The 23,881-nt window shown below is 35.8% G+C and overlaps 2 protein-coding genes and 1 long non-coding RNA gene across 3 annotated transcripts; 1 reads left to right on the forward strand and 2 right to left on the reverse strand.

Moving 5' to 3' along the window:
* Positions 1-1,284: 1,284 nt before the first annotated feature.
* On the reverse strand, positions 1,285-2,910 carry LOC121767560. Its single transcript, XR_006043136.1, has 2 exons — positions 2,302-2,910; positions 1,285-2,200 (listed from the first exon to the last, which is right to left on the reverse strand). It is a non-coding gene; the product is annotated as an uncharacterized LOC121767560 (long non-coding RNA).
* Positions 2,911-12,438: 9,528 nt separating this feature from the next.
* On the forward strand, positions 12,439-14,478 carry LOC121768735 (protein BASIC PENTACYSTEINE2-like). Its single transcript, XM_042165273.1, has 2 exons — positions 12,439-12,565; positions 13,309-14,478. The coding sequence occupies exon 2, from the start codon at positions 13,322-13,324 to the stop codon at positions 14,186-14,188; it is 867 nt and encodes a 288-aa protein (XP_042021207.1). The 5' UTR covers positions 12,439-12,565; positions 13,309-13,321; the 3' UTR covers positions 14,189-14,478.
* A 3,548-nt stretch (positions 14,479-18,026) lies between these two features.
* LOC121767329 (IAA-alanine resistance protein 1-like) lies at positions 18,027-23,607 on the reverse strand. Its single transcript, XM_042163575.1, has 11 exons — positions 23,038-23,607; positions 22,641-22,724; positions 22,488-22,537; positions 21,774-21,825; positions 20,602-20,724; positions 19,564-19,826; positions 19,074-19,217; positions 18,818-18,925; positions 18,527-18,628; positions 18,404-18,448; positions 18,027-18,315 (listed from the first exon to the last, which is right to left on the reverse strand). Exons 1-11 carry the CDS (start codon positions 23,333-23,335, stop codon positions 18,163-18,165), a joined length of 1,422 nt encoding a protein of 473 aa, XP_042019509.1. The 5' UTR covers positions 23,336-23,607; the 3' UTR covers positions 18,027-18,162.
* Positions 23,608-23,881: the final 274 nt, after the last annotated feature.

Raw genomic sequence — 23,881 nt, forward strand, 5'->3', positions numbered from 1 at the left:
GGTCAGTTTGGGAAATATCAAACAAATTGCAAAGTTTGTGATATTCTACACCAATTTTAAAGTTCGTGGAAAATACCAAATTTTAACCAAAGTTTGTGGTTTTAGGGACCAATATCTCATTTATATAGTATGTTTTCCATAAGGGTTGAAGTTAAAATTTATGGCCAACAAAAGTTGACATGTTTTATTGGAAGTTCATTTGTTAACATTGTCTTTTTTTACTACAGCACCGCATTCACATTCAATAAAGAGTGAACTATAAAAATGGTCTCTGGATTATGAGTTTATCTCGCTTATAGTCCCTGGACTTTAAAAATATCGCCAGACATCTCTAGACTAAGGATTTATCTCAAATTTAGTCCTTTTGCCATTTTTTGATACGAAAAGGGATAGTCCCTGGACTTTAAAATATCGTCAGACATCTCTAGACTAAGGATTTATCTCAAATTTGGTCCTTTTGCCATTTTTTATACGAAAATACCCTTTTGAGCATTTGAGCAATTTGGTCTTTTTACACTTTTAACATTTTAAATATGATATTATTTCAGTAATGTACTAAATCTGATATTATTTTAAAATTATCATTTTTCTTCCCTTTTGCCATCCTTCACTTTGTTTCTTTATTTCAATATTAGATTTGACTTTATAAAATCAAATTTTAAATTTAAATTTTTAAATATCAATAAATATTTTTAATTAAAACTATTAATTCATAGAAACTATAAATATTGATTAAAACTATTAACTTTTGTTATTTAATATATTATTCAACTGAATTGAAGAAGTACTGAAAAATAATATTAATCATGATGGAAAAATAAGAGCTATTCTATCTAGCCTTCGTTCGGTTGTTATAATTGCTTGTGATTATATATTATGAAGTTGACTAAAAATTTGATACTACTAAAAATTTTATATAGTAGTATTTTTGTTGAAATTTTCTAGTTAGTTTGGATTGTTTTCAAATAAATAAACGAAAATTGTATTAGTCTTACATTATATGCATATTTATTTCAGAATAAATCGTGTTATATGATCTATTTATGATTAAAACTGTTAAATATTAATTAAAACTAAGTTGGAGTCGGCATACCTTATTGATTAAATATTAGACACAATCAAATATTGATTAAATGTAACGACCCGCTAAGCCGATATTATTATAATCAATATTAATAGCTCAATTATCTAAATAAGTAACTTTTGTGCGATTAAATCCGAGCCACGATAGATTGTCGTCGTTGTTTGTTTTGACGATAGGCAAGTAAATAGAACATGTAAATATATTACACCTATATGATTATAATAAATTTAAATAAATAAATAAGATCCAAAAATTTAAAATCTTGTTGTCCGATACATCCAACAAAAGTCCAACAAAATTTAATTTATACATCGTATGGAAGTGGGTACTTCAACACGAATAGCCACGAACAGGAACCGAGTATACCTACACCAAATTAAATAAACCAGTAAATAATTAAATAATCAAATATTTACAAAAAAATAAATAAATAAAAATAAATAATAAAAAAATAAAATAATTTTCTCAAAAGGGGAGGGCAGATTCAGAGGTTTTAACACAGCATTTAATGCTGCATTAAAAGATTTGCAGTAAAAATCATCATATTGAATAATGTAAGGAAAGCCACTTGCAACTTATTCTTGCAAGATAAGTTACTTGCCATCTTTTATGTATAAGAACATTTACGCAAATCACTTTCTTTCACCATACACACACACACCAGATATCCTAATTTCCCTTCACAAACCCCACATAAACTTTTACTCCACATCAATCTCACAACAAAGCTGAGCAAGAGGAGGAAGCAAATCTAGCTGCTTTTTTTTTCACAATCACACGGAAGCGCAAATTCAACATTTCTCTTTCACAATCAAACAAAAGTAAGTACCACAACTCACTTATCCACATATTAAAACCGTTCCTGTAGGCAAACTTAGTCTTGAAGAACTAGCTAATCAAGAACATAGCCACAGTTTTTTTTTCAATGTTGCAAGTAGACCAATCAAGAACATAGTTGCTATGACACATATAAGCATAAAATGGCATATTCTCAAATAATTATAGGAGCTTATCTTGAAGAAATATGTAAATCTGCCGGAGAATTTCCGGCAGCAAGCTCGGCCCTCCGTCGCTGACGCGCTCCAAAAATTCGTCACTATTTTCGTTCTTTAGAATCTGAAATTTTGAATTTACAAAGTTACACCATCAAAAATATAATCTTTATAAACCACAAATGAAAAGAAAGAAGTGGATGAACAAAAAAACAACCACCCTACCTCTCGGAAATCGGCGTCGGCGGCTGGAGGGGGGGGAGATCCTCGGCGATGGCGGCTGGGGCGGACCCGCGACGGCGGCTGGGGCGGATCCGCAGCGGTGACGGCGGCGAATCCAGAGAGAGAAGACGGCAGCAGCGTGAGGCTGAGGGAAGAGGGAGAAGAGGGAGAGAAAGGAGAGAAGGGAGAGAAGAGAGAGAGGCATGAGGGGGAGGCGTGGGGTTGCTCTTCCCAAATTGGGGATCTCGAATTAAATTAATGAAGGAGAAAGGAAGAAGAAATTTGGGGAAACATTCTGGAGAAGTACCGATGGGAGTGGAAGTGGTATTTGACTCATTGACTTTAGGATTGGGCCACTTTGGATTAAAAGAAAAAGAGAGTCCAATGGAAGAATAAAGAAATTGGGCTTGTCCCTTTTAAATGAAGGAATTTGGATTTAAGGATTTTGGGCCTAATAATTAATTTACTTTGGGCCGAGAGATTTTGGTGGATTTGGGGCTACCTAATTAAACTAGTAGACTTGGAAATTTAATATTTTTGGAGTAAAATTAAATAAGGAATTGAGTTGGAGCTCATTTAAATAATTCCCGAAAAAAAGTATTAAATTTTCAAAGATGGAAGATGTTAAAGTTGGAATTGCTAAGGGCCGACCGGCATCGCCCCGCGACGCCTCGGGCGGCCGCTAAGGAAATGGAAAGAAAGAGGGAGACGACGTTCTCAAATCACATAAATAATTAAGTTTAATAAAGAAGTGCTATTAATTAAATTTCCCAATTTAATTAATATGCAAGTTTCTAAAATTCTTCTGACGGTGAACAAATGATAAAAGAAATAAAGTAGGAGCATGCATTCCTATAAGTATGTGAATTTCTCGAGTCTTATTAGTACGTTATTTGTTTTCAAAAGGTTATCTCCGTGAGTTAAGGGTGGAGTCAGGAAAATTCAAGTTAAGGGGTTTTAAGCAGTCGAGGTGAGCTTTCTTATACTAAAAATACAAATTGTATTTTATGAAAACTTGAACACATGTTCGTGATTTTTAAAGATGTTGTCTTGCCATAAATGTTTTTGTGTATGATGCCTATCTGTTGGCTACGGCCAAGTGAATTATGAATGATGATATAAGTCGAATTCGGGTCCCAGTGAGGGTGGTGTCCCCACTCGGACTAGTGTACACAAGCTCCCTCTGCATGTTGGGCAGAGCAGGTGACCGAGGAAGGTGGCCACCTTCCCGGCACAAGGATACCTCTGACATGTTGGGCAGAGAAGGTGACCGAGGAAGGTGGCCACCTTCCCGGCACATGTATGTAAGGTGACCGTGTGAGAACACCATCTCAACGGCACAATGTGATCAGATATGGCTAAGTACAGGAAAAAGGGACTGCAGTCCAATGTGATATTTTTAGTAAGCTCGGGTCTTTTCAACAACACCCCGAGTGTTACTGTGATGATGGCTTGACAATATTTTCAAATGTATATGTGAAATTTTCGGCAATGTGTTCACTGAGTACTTTTTTGTACTCAGCCCTGCATATATTTCTAAATGTGCAGGTTGAGCAGCGAAGTGGTGGAGGAAGTGCTATTGAGACAAGACATTTAATTCAGTCAGATTTTGACTCTCGGAGGTTCATGTCTTCATACATGGAACCGCGTTCATTTGCTTCCGTTGTGCATTTTAAAAGACTCAAGTCTATTTTGTTCAAAACTCTGATATTTTGAAATTTTTACAAACAATTACTCGAGTCTTCATGATCGAGTATCTTTCTTCTATGTATCAACATTTAATTAGTCATGTCTCGCAACCAATGCTTGATTTTATTTTTCCCCTTATTTCTTTCCCCGCTTCTTTAATCCTCCCCTAGTCGCGATCAACCGTGTTTTCTATAGCTATGGTCGATTTGTGTTTTCCCCTTTCTTCCCCGCTTCTTTAATCCTCCCCTAGTCGCGATCAATCGTGTTTTCTATCCTTAGAAAATGCGGTCGTGACAGAGTGGTATCAGAGCATTCTTTCTCGCTCTGAACCCGAGAGTCTTCTTTGAAAATCTTTGGTCTAGCCTTGTTCCACTAAACTGTCTAATCGATGAAAATGCTCTTAGCACTCCCACCAATCGCACTCAACGAGGAAAAAGGTAACTTGCTCTTTTTGAAAAAGAAAGTCGAGATGTTTAAAAGTTTGAAATTGAGAAATAACTCATGCATTTAATTTGAGTGAATAGATGAAAATACCAAGTTTAAAGAAAGAGTTGATATTTCTTGATTTGGTAGCGTGCTTAAAGAAAGAGTTAGTATGTCTTTTCTTGGCTAAAGACTGTGAATGTATGAATAAATTAAGTAACTTTCCTAAATGAAAAAAAAAATAATAATACTGAAATATGAAAGTATAAAGTATACGAGTATGGTACCAATTGTTGAAATGATGTCTCTTTTTGAGTTTGTGAAATGATACCTCTTTTTGAGTAGTCATTGAATCATGTTGCTAGTATGGGGATATCGAAATTTCCAAGAACTTAGAATACTTAGTTATGCGTTCCTTCTAGAAAACAATATGAATTCGAACTTAGAAGTACAGTATGAACATTTCTCGCTTTCCCGAGCGACGAAAAGAAAAGGGCGCGATAAGAATTAAACTTCGAGAAAAGCAATCCAACATAGAACAAAAACGATGTTTCTAGAAAGATGGTAGGGGTTAGATGCCATTCTCTACGTCCCAATGACATGAATAATCTGGGTTAACCATTGTCTTTCCTGACAATCCAATCACTCCAAAGGATCATGCTTTTGATCCAACTAAGCAATGCACACATACATAGCAAGAGAATATGATTACGATGTGAACAAAGAACATAGCTCTACAATATAAGTAAACAGAAACGGCGTGTTACGAGGATGACAGTTCTGACGAACCGAGAGTACCAAGGAGTCATAATCTCCACATATGGTCATCTGACGTGATCGTAAGGTGAAAGTAGCTTGTGACGAAAGTTTCCCATAACTCATTTACCATCCTCTATAAGGAATTAAACAAGGGAGTATCACCATTGTAGTTAACCAAGAAGATTCATCAGCAACGCTTACTTGGATTCCCATGAATTTCATTTTCTCGCACCCCCTTGATCAGAATACTTTTTGTTGAATTAAGATATTAAATGTCTTCTTTTGCAAGGTAATGTGCCATTATTTTCCCTCTTCTATGTCAAGGTTGTGAATCACTTTCAGTTTTGAGCTTGCTCCCTCATGTTTTCTGATAACCACCAGTGACTACGGTCCTTCTTTACTCGTTCTGTATAAAAGCAATACGTTGACTCTCTGAATTCTTGCCACCAAACTCTTATACTAGGAGCTGCTTTATTTATAGCCTTCAGAATGAACATGTTTCTCTAAACTATTGTCTCTTCAATGAGAATATATTCTTCAAAGATCATTAGTAGACCTTTAGTGTTTTCAAATGTGCTTGCTGACACTCATTAATTTATACAGAATAGTCACCTCTTCTTAATCCCACTATAATTATTCCATCATGCTTTGAGCTCTTTAGCAACTCCAAGTCTAAAGTAATTTGCTCTCTTCCCAAACTAGTTTGCTCTGGTTGTCTTCTTTACTAGTTAATTTCCGTGATTTGGTTATAAACTTTGTGAATTCATTAACGTGATATAGTATCACGATGTTGTTGACTCAAAAGGGTAGTTCCTTGTTATTCTTCTTTCTCAAATCCGCTTGAGACCAATCATTTTCAGTCTTACTATATAGGAACAACCATCTGTTGAGACCTTAAACCTTTTAATTTGACCCTTTGTGTTTTCAGACATACTTATTGACAAGCTCTTTGTTTTACATGAGTACTCTCATCTTCTGAATTCAAATATGACTGTTGTCTCTTGATTTGAGCTTTTCTGCAAGCTCCATGTTAAAGCCAGCATATTGCTTCTCCCTTGGCTAATTTCCTCTTGTTGCCCTCTTTATTAGTTAGTTTCCCTGAATTGCTTACAAACTCTAAAATTTCCTTGATATGATCTTCTATCACAGTGTTGTCGAGCAAATTACGATTGTTTGTTTTTCCTATTATTTTCAAATCCATTTGTAACCCACCATCTCAGGTCTTCATGTTATCATCTGGAGATACTGGAAACTTTTCTACTTCACTGTTCATTTTGATTAATTTATTGGCAACTTATTATTGACATCTGCATTCTATTCATCATACCCCACTTTTGCAATTTATTCCATCTAGCAAGCTCTTCCAACAATAAAATTCCCAAGCTCTATGGGTATAGCTCAAGCCCTTTGAAATTGTATCTTTTCCTTTCTGGAAGTGAGCATAATGAGCCAAATTGAGCCTAGTCTTTGCACTTCATGAAAACCTTTGTTGCAAGCTACTGGAGAAAGTTTGTGGTGACCCAAACACTCATGTAATTGAAATAATTATAATCGTGTTATTTTCATGGTTACCTTGGAGCCTACACAAAGCAAGAACGATTCGAATATTTCTCTTGGAATCCCAAATTCAGTTCCTATCAAAGTTAAAACGGTTAGATCAACTCTATATTTCCTCGCGTGAGACCCTCAAGAAAGCGCGAGACCGGCAAAAATCCTATGCAGATGAACGTCGAACCGAATTGAAATCTAACATCGGAGAGAAGGTCTTTTTGAAAGTATCCCCTTTCAAAGGAATAACTAGATTTCGACTCAAGGGAAAGCTGAAACCACGATTTATTGGACCCTATGAAATTCTGGAAGAAGTGGGCCCAATAGCATATCGCTTGGCATTACCACTCAACTTTGGGAACGTACACAACGTATCCCACGTCTCCCAACTTTGAAGGTACGTGTTCGACCCAAAATATGTGATTCGCCACGAGGAAATCGCCCTAGAGCCTAACCTGAGTTACGAAGAAAAGCCGGTAGAAATACTAGACCGAAAGGTGCAGCACTTCAGAACAAGTCGATTACTACACTGAAGGTTTTGTGGAAAAACCACGGACAAGAAGAAGCAACATGGGAGCTAGAAGAGAAAATGAACGAGAAATATCCCAAGCTTTTTGTCTAAATACATCCTAAATTTCGGGACGAAATTTCTTTTAAGAGGGGTAGAATGTAACGACCCGCTAAGCCGATATTATTATAATCAATATTAATAGCTCAATTATCTAAATAAGTAACTTTTGTGCGATTAAATCCGAGCCACGATAGATTGTCGTCGTTGTTTGTTTTGACGATAGGCAAGTAAATAGAACATGTAAATATATTACACCTATATGATTATAATAAATTTAAATAAATAAATAAGATCCAAAAATTTAAAATCTTGTTGTCCGATACAACCAACAAAAGTCCAACAAAATTTAATTTATACATCGTATGGAAGTGGGTACTTCAACACGAATAGCCACGAACAGGAACCGAGTATACCTACACCAAATTAAATAAACCAGTAAATAATTAAATAATCAAATATTTACAAAAAAATAAATAAATAAAAATAAATAATAAAAAAATAAAATAATTTTCTCAAAAGGGGAGGGCAGATTCAGAGGTTTTAACACAGCATTTAATGCTGCATTAAAAGATTTGCAGTAAAAATCATCATATTGAATAATGTAAGGAAAGCCACTTGCAACTTATTCTTGCAAGATAAGTTACTTGCCATCTTTTATGTATAAGAACATTTACGCAAATCACTTTCTTTCACCATACACACACACACCAGATATCCTAATTTCCCTTCACAAACCCCACATAAACTTTTACTCCACATCAATCTCACAACAAAGCTGAGCAAGAGGAGGAAGCAAATCTAGCTGCTTTTTTTTTCACAATCACACGGAAGCGCAAATTCAACATTTCTCTTTCACAATCAAACAAAAGTAAGTACCACAACTCACTTATCCACATATTAAAACCGTTCCTGTAGGCAAACTTAGTCTTGAAGAACTAGCTAATCAAGAACATAGCCACAGTTTTTTTTTCAATGTTGCAAGTAGACCAATCAAGAACATAGTTGCTATGACACATATAAGCATAAAATGGCATATTCTCAAATAATTATAGGAGCTTATCTTGAAGAAATATGTAAATCTGCCGGAGAATTTCCGGCAGCAAGCTCGGCCCTCCGTCGCTGACGCGCTCCAAAAATTCGTCACTATTTTCGTTCTTTAGAATCTGAAATTTTGAATTTACAAAGTTACACCATCAAAAATATAATCTTTATAAACCACAAATGAAAAGAAAGAAGTGGATGAACAAAAAAACAACCACCCTACCTCTCGGAAATCGGCGTCGGCGGCTGGAGGGGGGGGAGATCCTCGGCGATGGCGGCTGGGGCGGACCCGCGACGGCGGCTGGGGCGGATCCGCAGCGGTGACGGCGGCGAATCCAGAGAGAGAAGACGGCAGCAGCGTGAGGCTGAGGGAAGAGGGAGAAGAGGGAGAGAAAGGAGAGAAGGGAGAGAAGAGAGAGAGGCATGAGGGGGAGGCGTGGGGTTGCTCTTCCCAAATTGGGGATCTCGAATTAAATTAATGAAGGAGAAAGGAAGAAGAAATTTGGGGAAACATTCTGGAGAAGTACCGATGGGAGTGGAAGTGGTATTTGACTCATTGACTTTAGGATTGGGCCACTTTGGATTAAAAGAAAAAGAGAGTCCAATGGAAGAATAAAGAAATTGGGCTTGTCCCTTTTAAATGAAGGAATTTGGATTTAAGGATTTTGGGCCTAATAATTAATTTACTTTGGGCCGAGAGATTTTGGTGGATTTGGGGCTACCTAATTAAACTAGTAGACTTGGAAATTTAATATTTTTGGAGTAAAATTAAATAAGGAATTGAGTTGGAGCTCATTTAAATAATTCCCGAAAAAAAGTATTAAATTTTCAAAGATGGAAGATGTTAAAGTTGGAATTGCTAAGGGCCGACCGGCATCGCCCCGCGACGCCTCGGGCGGCCGCTAAGGAAATGGAAAGAAAGAGGGAGACGACGTTCTCAAATCACATAAATAATTAAGTTTAATAAAGAAGTGCTATTAATTAAATTTCCCAATTTAATTAATATGCAAGTTTCTAAAATTCTTCTGACGGTGAACAAATGATAAAAGAAATAAAGTAGGAGCATGCATTCCTATAAGTATGTGAATTTCTCGAGTCTTATTAGTACGTTATTTGTTTTCAAAAGGTTATCTCCGTGAGTTAAGGGTGGAGTCAGGAAAATTCAAGTTAAGGGGTTTTAAGCAGTCGAGGTGAGCTTTCTTATACTAAAAATACAAATTGTATTTTATGAAAACTTGAACACATGTTCGTGATTTTTAAAGATGTTGTCTTGCCATAAATGTTTTTGTGTATGATGCCTATCTGTTGGCTACGGCCAAGTGAATTATGAATGATGATATAAGTCGAATTCGGGTCCCAGTGAGGGTGGTGTCCCCACTCGGACTAGTGTACACAAGCTCCCTCTGCATGTTGGGCAGAGCAGGTGACCGAGGAAGGTGGCCACCTTCCCGGCACAAGGATACCTCTGACATGTTGGGCAGAGAAGGTGACCGAGGAAGGTGGCCACCTTCCCGGCACATGTATGTAAGGTGACCGTGTGAGAACACCATCTCAACGGCACAATGTGATCAGATATGGCTAAGTACAGGAAAAAGGGACTGCAGTCCAATGTGATATTTTTAGTAAGCTCGGGTCTTTTCAACAACACCCCGAGTGTTACTGTGATGATGGCTTGACAATATTTTCAAATGTATATGTGAAATTTTCGGCAATGTGTTCACTGAGTACTTTTTTGTACTCAGCCCTGCATATATTTCTAAATGTGCAGGTTGAGCAGCGAAGTGGTGGAGGAAGTGCTATTGAGACAAGACATTTAATTCAGTCAGATTTTGACTCTCGGAGGTTCATGTCTTCATACATGGAACCGCGTTCATTTGCTTCCGTTGTGCATTTTAAAAGACTCAAGTCTATTTTGTTCAAAACTCTGATATTTTGAAATTTTTACAAACAATTACTCGAGTCTTCATGATCGAGTATCTTTCTTCTATGTATCAACATTTAATTAGTCATGTCTCGCAACCAATGCTTGATTTTATTTTTCCCCTTATTTCTTTCCCCGCTTCTTTAATCCTCCCCTAGTCGCGATCAACCGTGTTTTCTATAGCTATGGTCGATTTGTGTTTTCCCCTTTCTTCCCCGCTTCTTTAATCCTCCCCTAGTCGCGATCAATCGTGTTTTCTATCCTTAGAAAATGCGGTCGTGACATTAAAACTATTAGTTTTTGTTATTTAATAATTTTAATAATTAATAAAAATTTATTAATATTTAAAAATCAAAATTTAAAATTTAATTTTATAAAATTAAATCTAATATTGAAATAAAGAAACAAGGTGGAGGATGACAAAAAGAAAGAAGATTGATAATTTTAAAATAATATCAGATTTAGTACATCAATGAAATAATATTATTTTTAAAATGTTAAAAGTGTAAAAAGATCAAATTGCCCAAATGCTCAAAATGGTATTTTTGTATCAAAAAATGGCAAAAAGACCACATTTGAGATAAACCCTTAGTCCAGGGATATTTGACGATATTTTTAAAATCTAGAGACTATGGACGAGATAAACTCATAGTCCAGGACCATTTTTGTAGTTCACTCCTCACTAAATTAGTATTTGGCGTCATTCATCGGCTTTAGTTAGCTGAAAATTTTCAAATCAAATTATATAGTCCAGGACCATTTTTGTAATTCACTCCTCACTAAATTAGTATTTGGCGTCATTCATCGGCTTTAGTTAGCTGAAAATTTTCAAATCAAATTATAAAGTGAACATTGAATACAAGTAGAAGTTATATTTATAATAGGAATATTCATTAAAACAACCTTGACTTAAGTATACCCACTGGTAAATTTTTTTGTCTGAATTTATAATATGACAAAAATAAATTGGAGTACTTATCTTCATTATTCATTTTATAGCTCGAGTTAAAATTCCGTCCCACTCACACAAAATACTTTTGCCTTTATAATTTTTAATTATCAATATCGATTTGTGATGTATTAAGTATTATTGTAACTTACTGTCAATTCAGCTTTTCTATGGGAATATAGTAGTGTCCGTTGATCGCATTTTAGTTAAAGCTATAAAACGAAGAACATAGATAAATATAGATTGTATTTGTAATTAAGTGTACATTCAAGATAACTATAGATCGTATTTTTTTATAAGTAAACATTCAAACTAAATAATATATAACCATGGATCAAAGTTAGAGATAACACAAAAAAGTATTATTGAGAAATATTTATCTTCTTTCATCTAAATGAGGTATTTAGATTGACAAAAAAAATTATTATTAAAAGATAATAAAATTAAAATTAAAAGGAAATCTTAATTGCTAAGAGGAAAGAATATCATAATCAATTATAGATTTTTTTTATCTATTTATTCTTCTAATTAGGAAAACAAATTATTACCAACACAACTTGAAAGCTTTCAACAAGTCTTTTTTATTTTTATTTTTTTGTGATGCCCTAATTTCTTTGGGTTTTGATTTTCACCAAACATCATTAAATTGCGATCCACTTGCATATAATTAAATTATTACTACAACTTTGGGCTACTCAAATCATCATATCCAATGATCCTCTTAAAGAATGCTTGAGCCCAACCTCGTGAACAAATGATGTTATACATCTTTGAACTTTTTGGCTCCATCTCTTGTGATCGATCTAACATGCATTTCATTAAGTCTTGAATTGTTGATCTTTGTTATCTTCTTGTATTAGCGTAGGTTATTCACAAACGTATTTTTTAAATCATTCATGGATCTCATAATATTTTTGTACCATATTCTTTATTTGAAAACAACACTTACAATTCGTCATTCATTTTCTTAACTATTAATGCAGTGGTCTATTTATTATTTCTGTATATTGGATATAATTACTTCTTTCTCATATAATATGGACTGAAGAATAATGGGTTTTCATTAAATGTGACAAAATTATTCTCCCATATCTCTATATAAGATTATACTCCATTATATCCTTACGTGGAATATTCAATTTTGAAAACGGATAAAAAATTATTTATAGCACAGCTGTACTAATCGAGATTAATTAGCATATTTTTAATTCATAGTAATGTTTTTTTAATATTAAATGCCCGAAACCTATTTGATGAAAACTCAATTTTGAGGGCCTCTCTGTCTCTCTCTGGTTTCTATCTTCTCTCTCATCTCACCGAATTCTCTCTCCTCTCTCCGGAAGGGAAAAAAGTTGTTTACCCACAAGTAAGTTCTCTCTCTCTCTCTCCCTCTCCCTCTCCCTCTCCCTCTCCCCCGTCTCTCTCCCTCCCTCTCTCTCTCTATATCTTTCAAAATATATTATCTGGGCCTTTTCTCTCTCCGCCTTCCTCTATATCTATTGGAATATTAATGTGCTTTTAAACTTTTAATTTGGAAAATCTATATGCGATCCTTGTCTGATCTGCGTTGATACATTAATTGTTATTGTAGATCTGTTATTGTGCGACTTTGTGTTCAGATCTGTGCAAAATGTCAAAGATTGAATCTTTTTTATTAGGGCTCCCGATTTTTCACGGGCTGTGTTTTCTTTATGGTTTCTTTTATGGTAATTGTTGATTTGGCGGATCTATTTGAATTCACATTTTTAGAATTTTAAATTAATGTTGTTCAATTAGACGAAGAATAGTTGTTTTGCCCTTTGCTTGTATGTTCAAATGCTTCTGCCTTTCTTGTTCGATCGCCCAAAAAAAATGGTATAGTTTTAGGTGGAAAACAGTTGAAAGGTTCACAATTTGAGTTTTGGATTGATTAGTTCAATTCTGCATTTGGATGTTGTTTTGCTCTTGTTGTATGACATGTTCAGGCATTTTAAAGTTTGCTGCTTTTATATTGATCACATTTGCTCAGCCGATTTCTTGATCTTTTTGGTTGCCATATTAGAAAATGCATCTATGGTGATGAAATGGAATATTTGGGACTTAAATTAATGTGTATTGTTACTTGCGTAGATCTGTAGATTATATGGACGACGACAGTCTAAGGAATTGGGGTTATTATGAACCTCCCCTTAAAGGGCTCGGTCTCCAGCTCATGTCGTCTTTGACAGAGCGAGACACGAAGCCTTTCCTAACAGGGCGCGACAATCCTGTAATGGTTTCAGCGAGTGGCTCCTTTCATCCCCGGGATTGTGTTGTTGCTGAACCACCGGTCACACACATGGACTATGTTAGGGATAGCTGGATAAACCACAGGGAGAAGTTCTTGCATATGTTCCCGGGGAACCCTTACAGTTCGGTTCTTCCCGAGTCTTCCGTTAACCACCATCAGATGCAGATGGTGCAGCAGCCACCTCCCCAGCAGCAAACAGAAACAGCCAAAGAGACGAGGACAAGCATTGAAGAGCCAGTTGCGAAGGAGGGCAGCTCAGCTAAAAAGAGGGCGGCTGCTGCAACCACCAAAACCCCAAAAGCAAAGAAGACTAGGAAAAACCCTGCCCCCAAGGAAAATGGTAATGGTAATGGTAATCCTTCTGCTCAACGTGCCAAAACAGCTAAGAAGAATGTTGAAGTTGTTATCAATGGAATGGATATGGATATTACTGGGATACCGATTCCTGTTTGCTCTTGCACCGGTAGTCCACAGCAGTGTTATAGATGGGGATGTGGGGGCTGGCAGTCGGCATGCTGCACCACAACTATATCAATGTATCCATTGCCAATGAGCCAGAAAAGGCGCGGAGCCAGGATTGCTGGACGCAAGATGAGTCAGGGCGCGTTCAAGAAGGTTTTGGAAAAACTTGCTACCGATGGCTATAACTTTGCTAACCCCATTGACCTGAGGACTTACTGGGCAAAACATGGCACCAACAAGTTTGTGATAATCAGATAGAGCAAATTATCGGCATGGCCTCAACCGCATCTGGTCCGCTTTTCATGTATATATTCTGTGGCCTCTTGCTGTTATTTCGTTGGTATTTTGTAGGCCTTGAAATTTCATATTCATGATACATGTTTGAAATCCTTGACTGTGCAAACATGTTTCCTCACAAGTTAATTAATTCCTCCTTTGTTTACTTGAAAGGCTAGCGACATTTTATGGCCTTCCCAGGATAGGATAATGGATTATTTCTTTTGTTCCTACTGAATGATTTTCAGATTAATATCTCTACTTTCCCTCTACTATTATTGGCTTTCTCATTTGTCTTATTTGCTACCTATGTTTACTCAATTTTACATTATAGACCATCGAACATTCTTGTAGAATGTCTGTTTGATTCTTTATGATTTTTGACAGTAAAACTTGGCCTTCTCTATTTCTCAAAATGATGGCTTTTCCTTTTCCATAGAAAAAGTGATACTCCTATATAAGTAAAAAAATGTAATGAAACTTATTGATAATGGATTTTGTAGATTTTCGAAAATTAGAAATGAAAAAAGAGAAATGCATTCTCTATCCTATGCCTATTAGTCTAGTAGTGAGGTTTCATGCTGTGATGTACGATTATGACTTATCGCTGTGGCCTAGAATAAGAGGAGCCCACCATTATTATTTCCTGGGTTTATGATAAAGTGTGACTGACCTGAATTTCATTCCAATAAGTTAGATGTCGCTTTCAATATCAATAGTCTCTTTTTTGTAAGAAATACTCCCTATTTCCCTATTTCGCATTAAAAATGAAACTTATTCCTTTTATGATTATCTCGTTAAAAATTAAACATTTTCTAAAATAGAAACAACTCCTCTCTTACCTTACTCTCTCTTCACTATCTCACAAAACAACACTACCTAAAATCTCGTGCCGATTCACAAATGTTTCATTATAAGTGGGACGGAGGGAATATATAAATGGTTTGAGTCGCATGCACAAACCGAAACGAACCTGCGGTTCATAACCCGGGACCGGAAGTGGCGGTTCAAACCGGGGGACGGTTCGGTTCAGGTTCAAAAATTTGAGAAACCGGAACCGGCGGTTTGCCGGTTCAAACCGGCAGTTCAACGGTTCAAGTTGGTTTTTGGCTAGGTCCTAGGCTTTTCAGACTTTTCAGGTGTAGTGTTGCAGAAAAGTGGTCAGAAATCGCCGGTTTTGGTCAGAAACCGTGGACTGAACCGCCGGTTCTGGAGGATAAACCGACTGAAATTTTTTTAAAAATTAATTTTTAAAATCTATTTTTTTTCCAATTTTTCTCCTATAAATACTCCATTCCCCATCATTTCTACTCACCCCATTCTTGTGTTGACAATGATTTCTCTTCTCAATCTCTATTTTCTACTCTCATTCTCATACTTCAATTTCAATGTCTTCTTCTTGAAATTTACAAGTATATTTAAATTTATTGTTTAAGACTTCAAGTCTTTTGTAGATTGTAATTGTTGTAACTTGTAGTCTCATTTAAATTTCTATCAATAAAATTGCAATTTTCATCGTTATTGTTTGAATTTTATTTACACACAAATATATATATATATATTTAAACCGCCGAACTGGCCCTGAACTGCTGGTTTTGGCCAAAAACCGGCCGTTCTGAACCGTCGCCGGAACCGGTGATTTTTTGAACCGGAACCTTCAAAACCCTTGGCGGGCCGATTCAGGTTCATAAATTTTTTGAACCGTGAACCGGCGGTTTTTGAACCGTCTGCATCATAGTTCGAGATAAGTAGGAAAATTATTTTCGGAAATTGTTCTCAATTCACTTAAAGCCAGAGTACGTTTTATTTTCTTTTTTATTCAAACTACAAATTAGGAGTACATAATTTATAAATTTTAATATATAAATTTCATTATTAAAATTTATTGATGTGTTTAAACTTCTACAATCTTGTTAAAGGTGTATGACCAATTTTCCACAAAATCAAATTTCTCCCAAATTGAATCCAAGGTGCATATCAGAATGTCCAAATCGATGTTGTCGTAGTCTGGAGTAGCATGTCAGAATATCTAACTAGGTCAAAACGATATTGTTTTAGTCACAAAATTTATAAAAACGATACCAATTTGATGCGTTAACTTCTCATTTCACACTAATCTTGTTCAAGTCATCTCCACATCACTTACAATAGACACTAGACATGCCAGTAGTAGTCTCTACTAAGTTGTGTCGTATTTCTTTTTGGAATTTTTCAACTAAATTGAGTCATTTCCTTTTTTGACTAAAAACAAAACATCCAATCACTCTTATTTTATTCAATCACCTATTTTATTCTCTCTTTTTCTTTCCTAATTTATTCATTTCTTCTACTTTTCAATACAATTTCGTAATCTTTGTGCTCAAAAGTTTTGACTCAACTTAGTTGGAATTGAGGGAGTGAGGTTTAATTTTGTTAGCATACTTGATTGTGTGAATTGACTCCATAGTAAAAATTAATAGTAGCGGTATATATTTTCACCACATTCAAAGTTGGTGGTAAAGATATGGAGATGTATTGAACCCTCTTTTTTCAATGTCGATAAATTGGTGATTCTCACTCCTCTATAAATGTTTGGATAGCCTCCCTACTCCACGACAAAAGTCTTTTAAAAAGTGAGTGACTCATTTATAACATGGTATAAATTGGGCCCAAGTTGGTACGAGTTTCTTTGTTGCAAGTGTAAAAGTCTAATGATGATCGTAGCCTATACATTGTGGGGGCGCATTGAACTCCTTTCTTCCCCATATCGACAAATTGGTGGTCCTGACTCCTTTATAAATGATTGGATAATATTTCCCCTTACAAGACCTTTTAAGGGGGAGTGGTCCATTCTAACAGAATGCACCTCCTCTCCCTTTATGGTAACGGGCATAGCCGAACCAGACCTTCGAAAACACACTGTGGTCCCATAAGGGCGTCTGAGGTTCGCTTCCATAGCCTCATTTTCCACTGCAGTGATGATGGCTCGGCTTGCCTGATTTTTTGTTTTAATCTTATCTCCAGGTCGGGAGTTAGTGTCATTTTGCATCTTTGATTGTTCGTGTTTGGTTAATTTGTCTTTTTTGTTAGATTGTAGCTGTAAACGGAGATGGAGAGGTGGACGACTTCTGCAGTTGGGGAGCATGCACATACGCTCTACCAATTGTACCATATATTTGGTTTGTCCATAAAAATGGTTTTATTTTTCTGTTTTGATCAATGCATTAAAATTAGTTAGTTTCTAAGTACTTTTTTAGTTATTTTCTCTAATGATGTGAGAGTTATTTTTCACTAAATTTACTTCAACTATTTTTATTCTCTATCTATGCTATTTTACCAATTTTACACTAAAACTTTTATCATTCACTGCCAAGATTATTTTTTATAGATGGAGATAGTATTTTTTTTTTATCTTAATTAGAAAATTATGGTAGAAAATTACCGTTCAATTTCAAAGCAATTAAGCGGTAAGGCCCAAGTATTTATTTGGTCATAAGTCCTTAAAGTGTGATCCACCTTTAAATTATTTATATGTAACAAAAATATTATACCCCAACAGTCCACACATTTGAAACAAAACATATTAATGGACAAGACTTTCCGTGAGGTGATGATGTTGCTTGTTGGAAAGAAGCTGAGACTTTTTAATGATATTTGAAACATTATCATGTACACGAGGTGCATGCCATGTTTGTTGAAAAAACTATCGACACAATTAAATTAAATTAATTGGCAAGTCTAAATATACAAGAGTAATATAGTATTCCTCGTTGCATGCATTCCTTTGTCCCATCTCATTTAGAATCCACAATAAATAGGACTAAAATCAATATCATTTCGATTAAGGTAAACAACATAAATCGAGCGCAACATTTATTCCAGATGTGTATTCTTGTATACAAGTTGTGATAATTGAAGGAATAATTCATATTTTTTGACATTGTACATTCCTCAAGAAGAAAACACTATAATCTCTATCATTCTACAAGTGATATACAAAGGGCTATAGCCATCCCCATTAGCAACGACACTAATTGTATCGCTGTGTTCCTCAAAGCTGACGTGCCGTTGTTCATCTCAGCCAAAACACCAGCGAGGGCAATATATATAAAACCACCAGCAGTAAAACCCTGCAAATTTCACAGCACAACATTCACAATCACACGAGATTTGAGCATCGAATATGCAGTGTGTAGTTGTTGGCCTAGAAACTATTACCTCAATCAAAGATGACTGCCCAGGATCTTTTCCCCAGATCAAAGCCTGTAAAACAGCCACCCTCAAATTAGTAGAATACCTTCTTAGGTTTTGTTATGAAGAGAGGTATACGAGACTACAAACCAGAGCGGTTCCTGCCAGTGCCACCAGTGCAGACAGAAAGTTAAAGAAGAGGGCTTTGGAGACGGTAAAACCAGATCTCACCAAAATTCCAAAATCACCTATCTGCAAAACCCAGAAACACAAAGTATACATAGATATGAGATCACCACAGAGATGCCCACTTGTCTTCCTCGGGCTATGATATTGCACCAAAACCCAAATACAAGACATGTCACCTATAAAATGGTGCTATACTCATTGAACTTATGAAAAAGAAAGGAAACTGTAACACAGCAATTCAGAAAATCAAACCTCTTGAGGAAGCTCATGGGCAAGCAGAAACAGAGTTCTCGACCAGCCACCAACTGATCCATAGAGGAGGAAAGCACTTCCCAAAGCCATCCCATCGGTAAAATTATGCTGAGAAAGTTAAAGTGTCATGTGAAAATACATACACATTTTTGTCCTAGTCAGATACGTCTAGAAATAAACTATAAATAAAATGCCATGAATTCAGTTGCTGCACAGTAACAGGCAACCAAGAAGACCTAGTTTTGAAATGACTTACCACTCCATCTGAAAAGAGGTTCAGGTAGCCAAACACCAAACTTGATTGTGACTTGATGGGTGCTTTTTTCTCAGCGGAGTCAAGATTACCGTTGGGGACTTTTTCAGCAAGTGTGTCTTCGGTAGCATTAGTACCAGTAGTTCTCTAGAAGGGACAGAATAATGTAGAAAATTTCAGCACAAAGAAGCATCTCTCAGTTATTCTTTACTTCACATACTTGACAGACTATCCACAATTCTCTGAAAAGCCCATCTCTATTCACTAATCTATTTTATTGGAGATATTGAGATTTAATATATTGTTTTAAGTTGCGATAAGGAAATTAGCATATTGCATCAAGTAAAAAGGGAACCAGCAAGTTGTATTTTCTTTTCAAGATATAAGGAAATGGGCAAATATACTTTCTGCAAATCATTGTCTCAAGGCGGCATTAAGGAGGACCCTAACTGATTATCCGAGTTAATTATCATGGATAAACTTCTTACCGTACCTTTCGCAGAGAATCTTTTTCACTAGTTTTACCACTGCGAGCTTTTTTAGCAGGCTTATCCAGTTCTTTTCCTTCAGATGATTTCTCATCATGTGACTGTGCCTGATGATTTTCATCTACATGATCATCATCTTTCAATTTGTCAGAGTGTTTATGGTGGTGGTGGTGGTGGTGATGACCAGTATTCCAATCATTTTCTCCGCCGGAATATTCTTCAACGTACCTCACAACTTTCTCAACAATAAGAAACACCACAATTCCAGCTGTACCAAAAGAGTATGATTATAATGTACTGAATCAGATGAGCATCATATGTGATTCGTAGTGACGAAATTATATTTAACTTCTTGACACACATAACAAGCATTGAGAAAAAACCAGTTCTCAATAGAGCAAGGCTGTTAAGTGACAAAACTATCTTCAGTAAATGGATACATAAAATCACCTAATAGAACCATCCATGCAATAGTCTGTCTATTCTCTTTAAAGAAACTTGCATTTTATACTATTAGGAGATACAACTATATTAAAGCTCGAGGAACATGTTAGTTTACCATTGCAACAGAAGTATCAGATTAGTACGTAGTTTCACATTTATAACCGTCAAGTTAAATCCACATATAATTAGACAAGCTGGGACAAATTTATTAATAGCGACACGAATTTGATGATTCATCGGACAATGACTAATTTAACAGAAACCCCACAATTTAGTCAAATAAGAATTTCTAGAACCAACATAATTGATTGGTGAAAACTAAGAAAAATAATGGAATTGTTAAAAGTCATCATGACATACATATTTATTGAAAAAATATTAGCCCTCCCCTAAATTTAACATTACAGGTTAGATGTAAATAAGTTCCCTTTCACAAGGAAATCAATGTAAAATTACATTACAAATACACTACAAAATATTAAAAAGAGAAATGAAGAGAAAAACTTAACAATCCCTGTGATTATCAGAATTTCAAAATTTAAGCATGCTTGCGCAGCAAAGCAAAAAACTTGCAGTAAATGTAAAAGCATGTTACCCACCCAAAATTGACAAACCAACAGAAAGATCCTTCAATGAATGAGAATGAGAATGAGAATGTGACTGTCCAGAATGCTCATGATGATGGTTATCGTGGTGATCATGCGAATGGGCCTGCTCGCCTCCTGAAAACATAAAATTAAATGCAAAAAAGTGAGAACAAAAGGTAGTACTTAACAACAGCATCACAAATAATGAGTACTGGTCTCAAGTTGGCTAAGGTTAATTGTTAAATAAGCAAAGGCAGCAAAAAAAAGGAAAAAGAAAGGACATTCGCATAACTAATACCCCCTCCATCCACGAAAAATGGTCACAATTTCCTATTGCTCCGTCAAAAAAATTGCCTCTTTCCATCTATAGTGGCAGGATCCACACAACTCACAACACCCACCGCACATTTACGGTGGGACCTTTACTCCACTCACACACCAGAAACTATTTGATTAAAATTCGTGCCATCTACAATATGACAATTTTTTTGTGGCCGGAGGAAGTAGTTTGCTACTTTACCTAGTACATTTAAAACTTTGCACTAGATAATTAAAACATGGAGATGAAATCTAATCATAACATCACAAATGGACCCAGACAAGCAAAACTTTAAACTAATTTTTGAAAAAACAGCAGGTGATGAATGTGAGGATACCAACTTTTCTCCAAAGGTTATCTCTCTTGTAATGCCCACATGGAAGAACAAGTTTGGTTTCTTACTAAGACATGGACAAGAATCTTTGACCAGTGTTTCCAAGAGCTATGATTAATGGAAATACGGCAACTGAAGCTGACAGATGCACAAATTTTGGTGACGGAACACATGTTGGCAATGCCCCAAAACATAATGTCCATTCGGTACAAATAGACAAAGGAAATCTTCCAAGCAATTTCTTCTAGATAACTGATCTATGATAGGCATGCAAAGGTCTTGCCAGCCAAAGAAATATGACCATCATAGAAAAAATATACTTTAGCTTACAATTTCAAAACCTAGTCCAGCCTCAATTTCCAGGAAAAAATTATTCTAAAAGACAGCTGAAAATGCTAAAAAGAAACAACAAAGAAAAAGGGAATAGGGGGGAGAGAGAGAGAGAGAGAGAGAGATGCATCATGAGCAATAGACAAAGTCCCAAAATAACCACAAAAGCTATCTTTGATTCCTTTCAAAGGGTATACATACCGAAAGCATGTGGCAACTGATGAAGAAAAGCATCACCTACCATAGCTCCCGCCTGCATAAGAGATGTTCATATAAATAAAGATAGGACAACTACTGATAATTTTGTATACTAGCTTCTAGCAGCCAAACAAACAAGGCCACTATTTTTCTTAGATAGATTGGTATGCTGCAAAACCAAATAGCATGAAAGCACTCAACAAATGAGCTTATTCTTATTTACGAGGTAGGAATACAGTTAATCTGCAGAACACCCAAAGTGACAACATATGACCTTAAAGTAGCAATTCTCAGGATAATATATCAATATTAACCCCTCCCCTAACAGTAAACACACTATATGGTAGTATTTTAGAAATCATAATTAATCTGATTTCCCAGCAACCTGATGAAAAAATTATAGTACTATAACATACTCCCTCCATCCATTAAAAATAGAGACACTTTCCTTTTTGGTCCGTTCCATAAAAATAGTTCACTTCTATTATGCTGAAGTCTACCAAATTTTTAATCTTCTCTTAGACTAGCTTTAATAAAGTATTCTTTCTTTCAACATAAAATATATTAGTACTATAAGATAAGCTACTAAAATTAAAGGAGTAGCTTTTCAAGCCACAGACAACAATGTAATCTACTATAATCTACAGAGAGAATGAGTAACAAACTTTTGTCCATGAATGTGTTAGCAAAGAGTGGACAGAGAAACAAGAAACTGACCCCAAACAATGCTAAAGAATCAACAAAAGCCTTTGATGGCTTCCCCTGTACTGCACGAAATAAAATCCGACCTTTGTTAGCTAGCCATAAGCATAAACTGATATCTTTCCGAAAGCTATAAAAAGAGCATCCAAAGGCATTTAGAGTACTTACTAAATATGAAAGGTAACATAATGAGGCAAATAAGGGAAGCCAAGCTAACCAACAGAGAGCAACCCATGGCATTGATCCAGAGACCTGCCATCGAATAACCCAATTAGTACTGCACTAACCATGACTCTAAAATCTTCTTGCGTGTCATTTTTCTGAAATGCTTCTACAACATTAAGACCAAGAGCTCTTGTAATCATTCAATCAACAATTCTACGTTCAAAACAGTGAAAATGTAAATCTATCCGCAAGAGAAAACTGCTTGCATACTAGGTTAACAATGCAGCAATTTCTAATTGATTTGAGTTAAACCAACAGAACATTCAAAGATTTTTGCTATTCAAAAATAAAGGAAATTAAAATTTCATACAATAAATTAAATGAACAATAAATTATTTACCAAGCCCAACAAGCTCCACATCGCTATCATGCTCATGATGCCCGTGCCCACAATAATGATGATCATCATCATGCCCCCACATCATCTTCAGATCTTCCTCTTCCGCAATTTCCTCGGGAAGAAGCGACTGCCGCCCCTGATTCTTCTCTATCAACCCCACATGGTCGTCATCGGGTACATGATGGTGGTGGTGGCTGCACTGGTGAGCCGCCGCCGCAGACAATCGAAACCCCGCCACCGCCAAAACGCCCAACATACAGCAGTAGATCTGCCGCCGGCTAACTGAAACGGGCCCCATTTCCCCAATAACGGCGCTTTTGGATTGGAGTAAGATGAGAAACAGAGTAAGGGTTTAAGAGTGAGGGCTTCTTCGCTTGCAAGTGCCTTCGATTGTGATGAAACAAACGGCGCATAAAAAGAGGATTATAATCCCGAACGTTATTTCATCCATTTTACGGTTTCTACATTTAATTTTTTTTTAATATTTTTGGATTTTCTTATTGTGAAATGGAGAAATGAAACTGGGTTGGGGAATTGTATAGGAGTACAAATTAAGGAAAGGAATTCCAGGATTATTTTATTTTTATCTGCATACTTGAATTTAATAAACTAAAATTATGAATTTGTACCCCTAAAACGACATTCATAATTGAATGTTGATTATGATGTTTTTTCTTACTCTACTTAGTTTGACGCTTGTGGTGTAGGGTTTGCTCACCTACACTGATTTTAATATGTTCTCTCAAAAAAAAACATCGACTCCATTTGAAATTATAAATCGTAATTCTACCTCTAGTTTTTGTGTTTTCCTATCTATCCTCTACTAATATTATTTGTATGCATC

This window comes from Salvia splendens, chromosome 15 (genome assembly GCF_004379255.2).
Source record: "Salvia splendens isolate huo1 chromosome 15, SspV2, whole genome shotgun sequence".
NCBI classification, from domain to species: Eukaryota; Viridiplantae; Streptophyta; class Magnoliopsida; order Lamiales; family Lamiaceae; genus Salvia; species Salvia splendens.

What these genes read in the sequence shown, in the direction of transcription:
- LOC121768735 (XM_042165273.1), top strand. Translation starts at nt 13,322, where the DNA reads ATGGACGACGACAGTCTAAGGAATTGGGGTTATTATGAACCTCCCCTT.
- LOC121767329 (XM_042163575.1), bottom strand. Translation starts at nt 23,335, where the DNA reads ATGGGGCCCGTTTCAGTTAGCCGGCGGCAGATCTACTGCTGTATGTTG. An exon ending in TCAGTTGCCACATGCTTTCG is followed by an intron (nt 20,725 to 21,773) that starts GTATGTATACCC and finishes TTATGTTTTCAG; the next exon opens with GAGGCGAGCAGGCCCATTCG. An exon ending in ACCTCTTTTCAGATGGAGTG is followed by an intron (nt 18,926 to 19,073) that starts GTAAGTCATTTC and finishes TAACTTTCTCAG; the next exon opens with CATAATTTTACCGATGGGAT.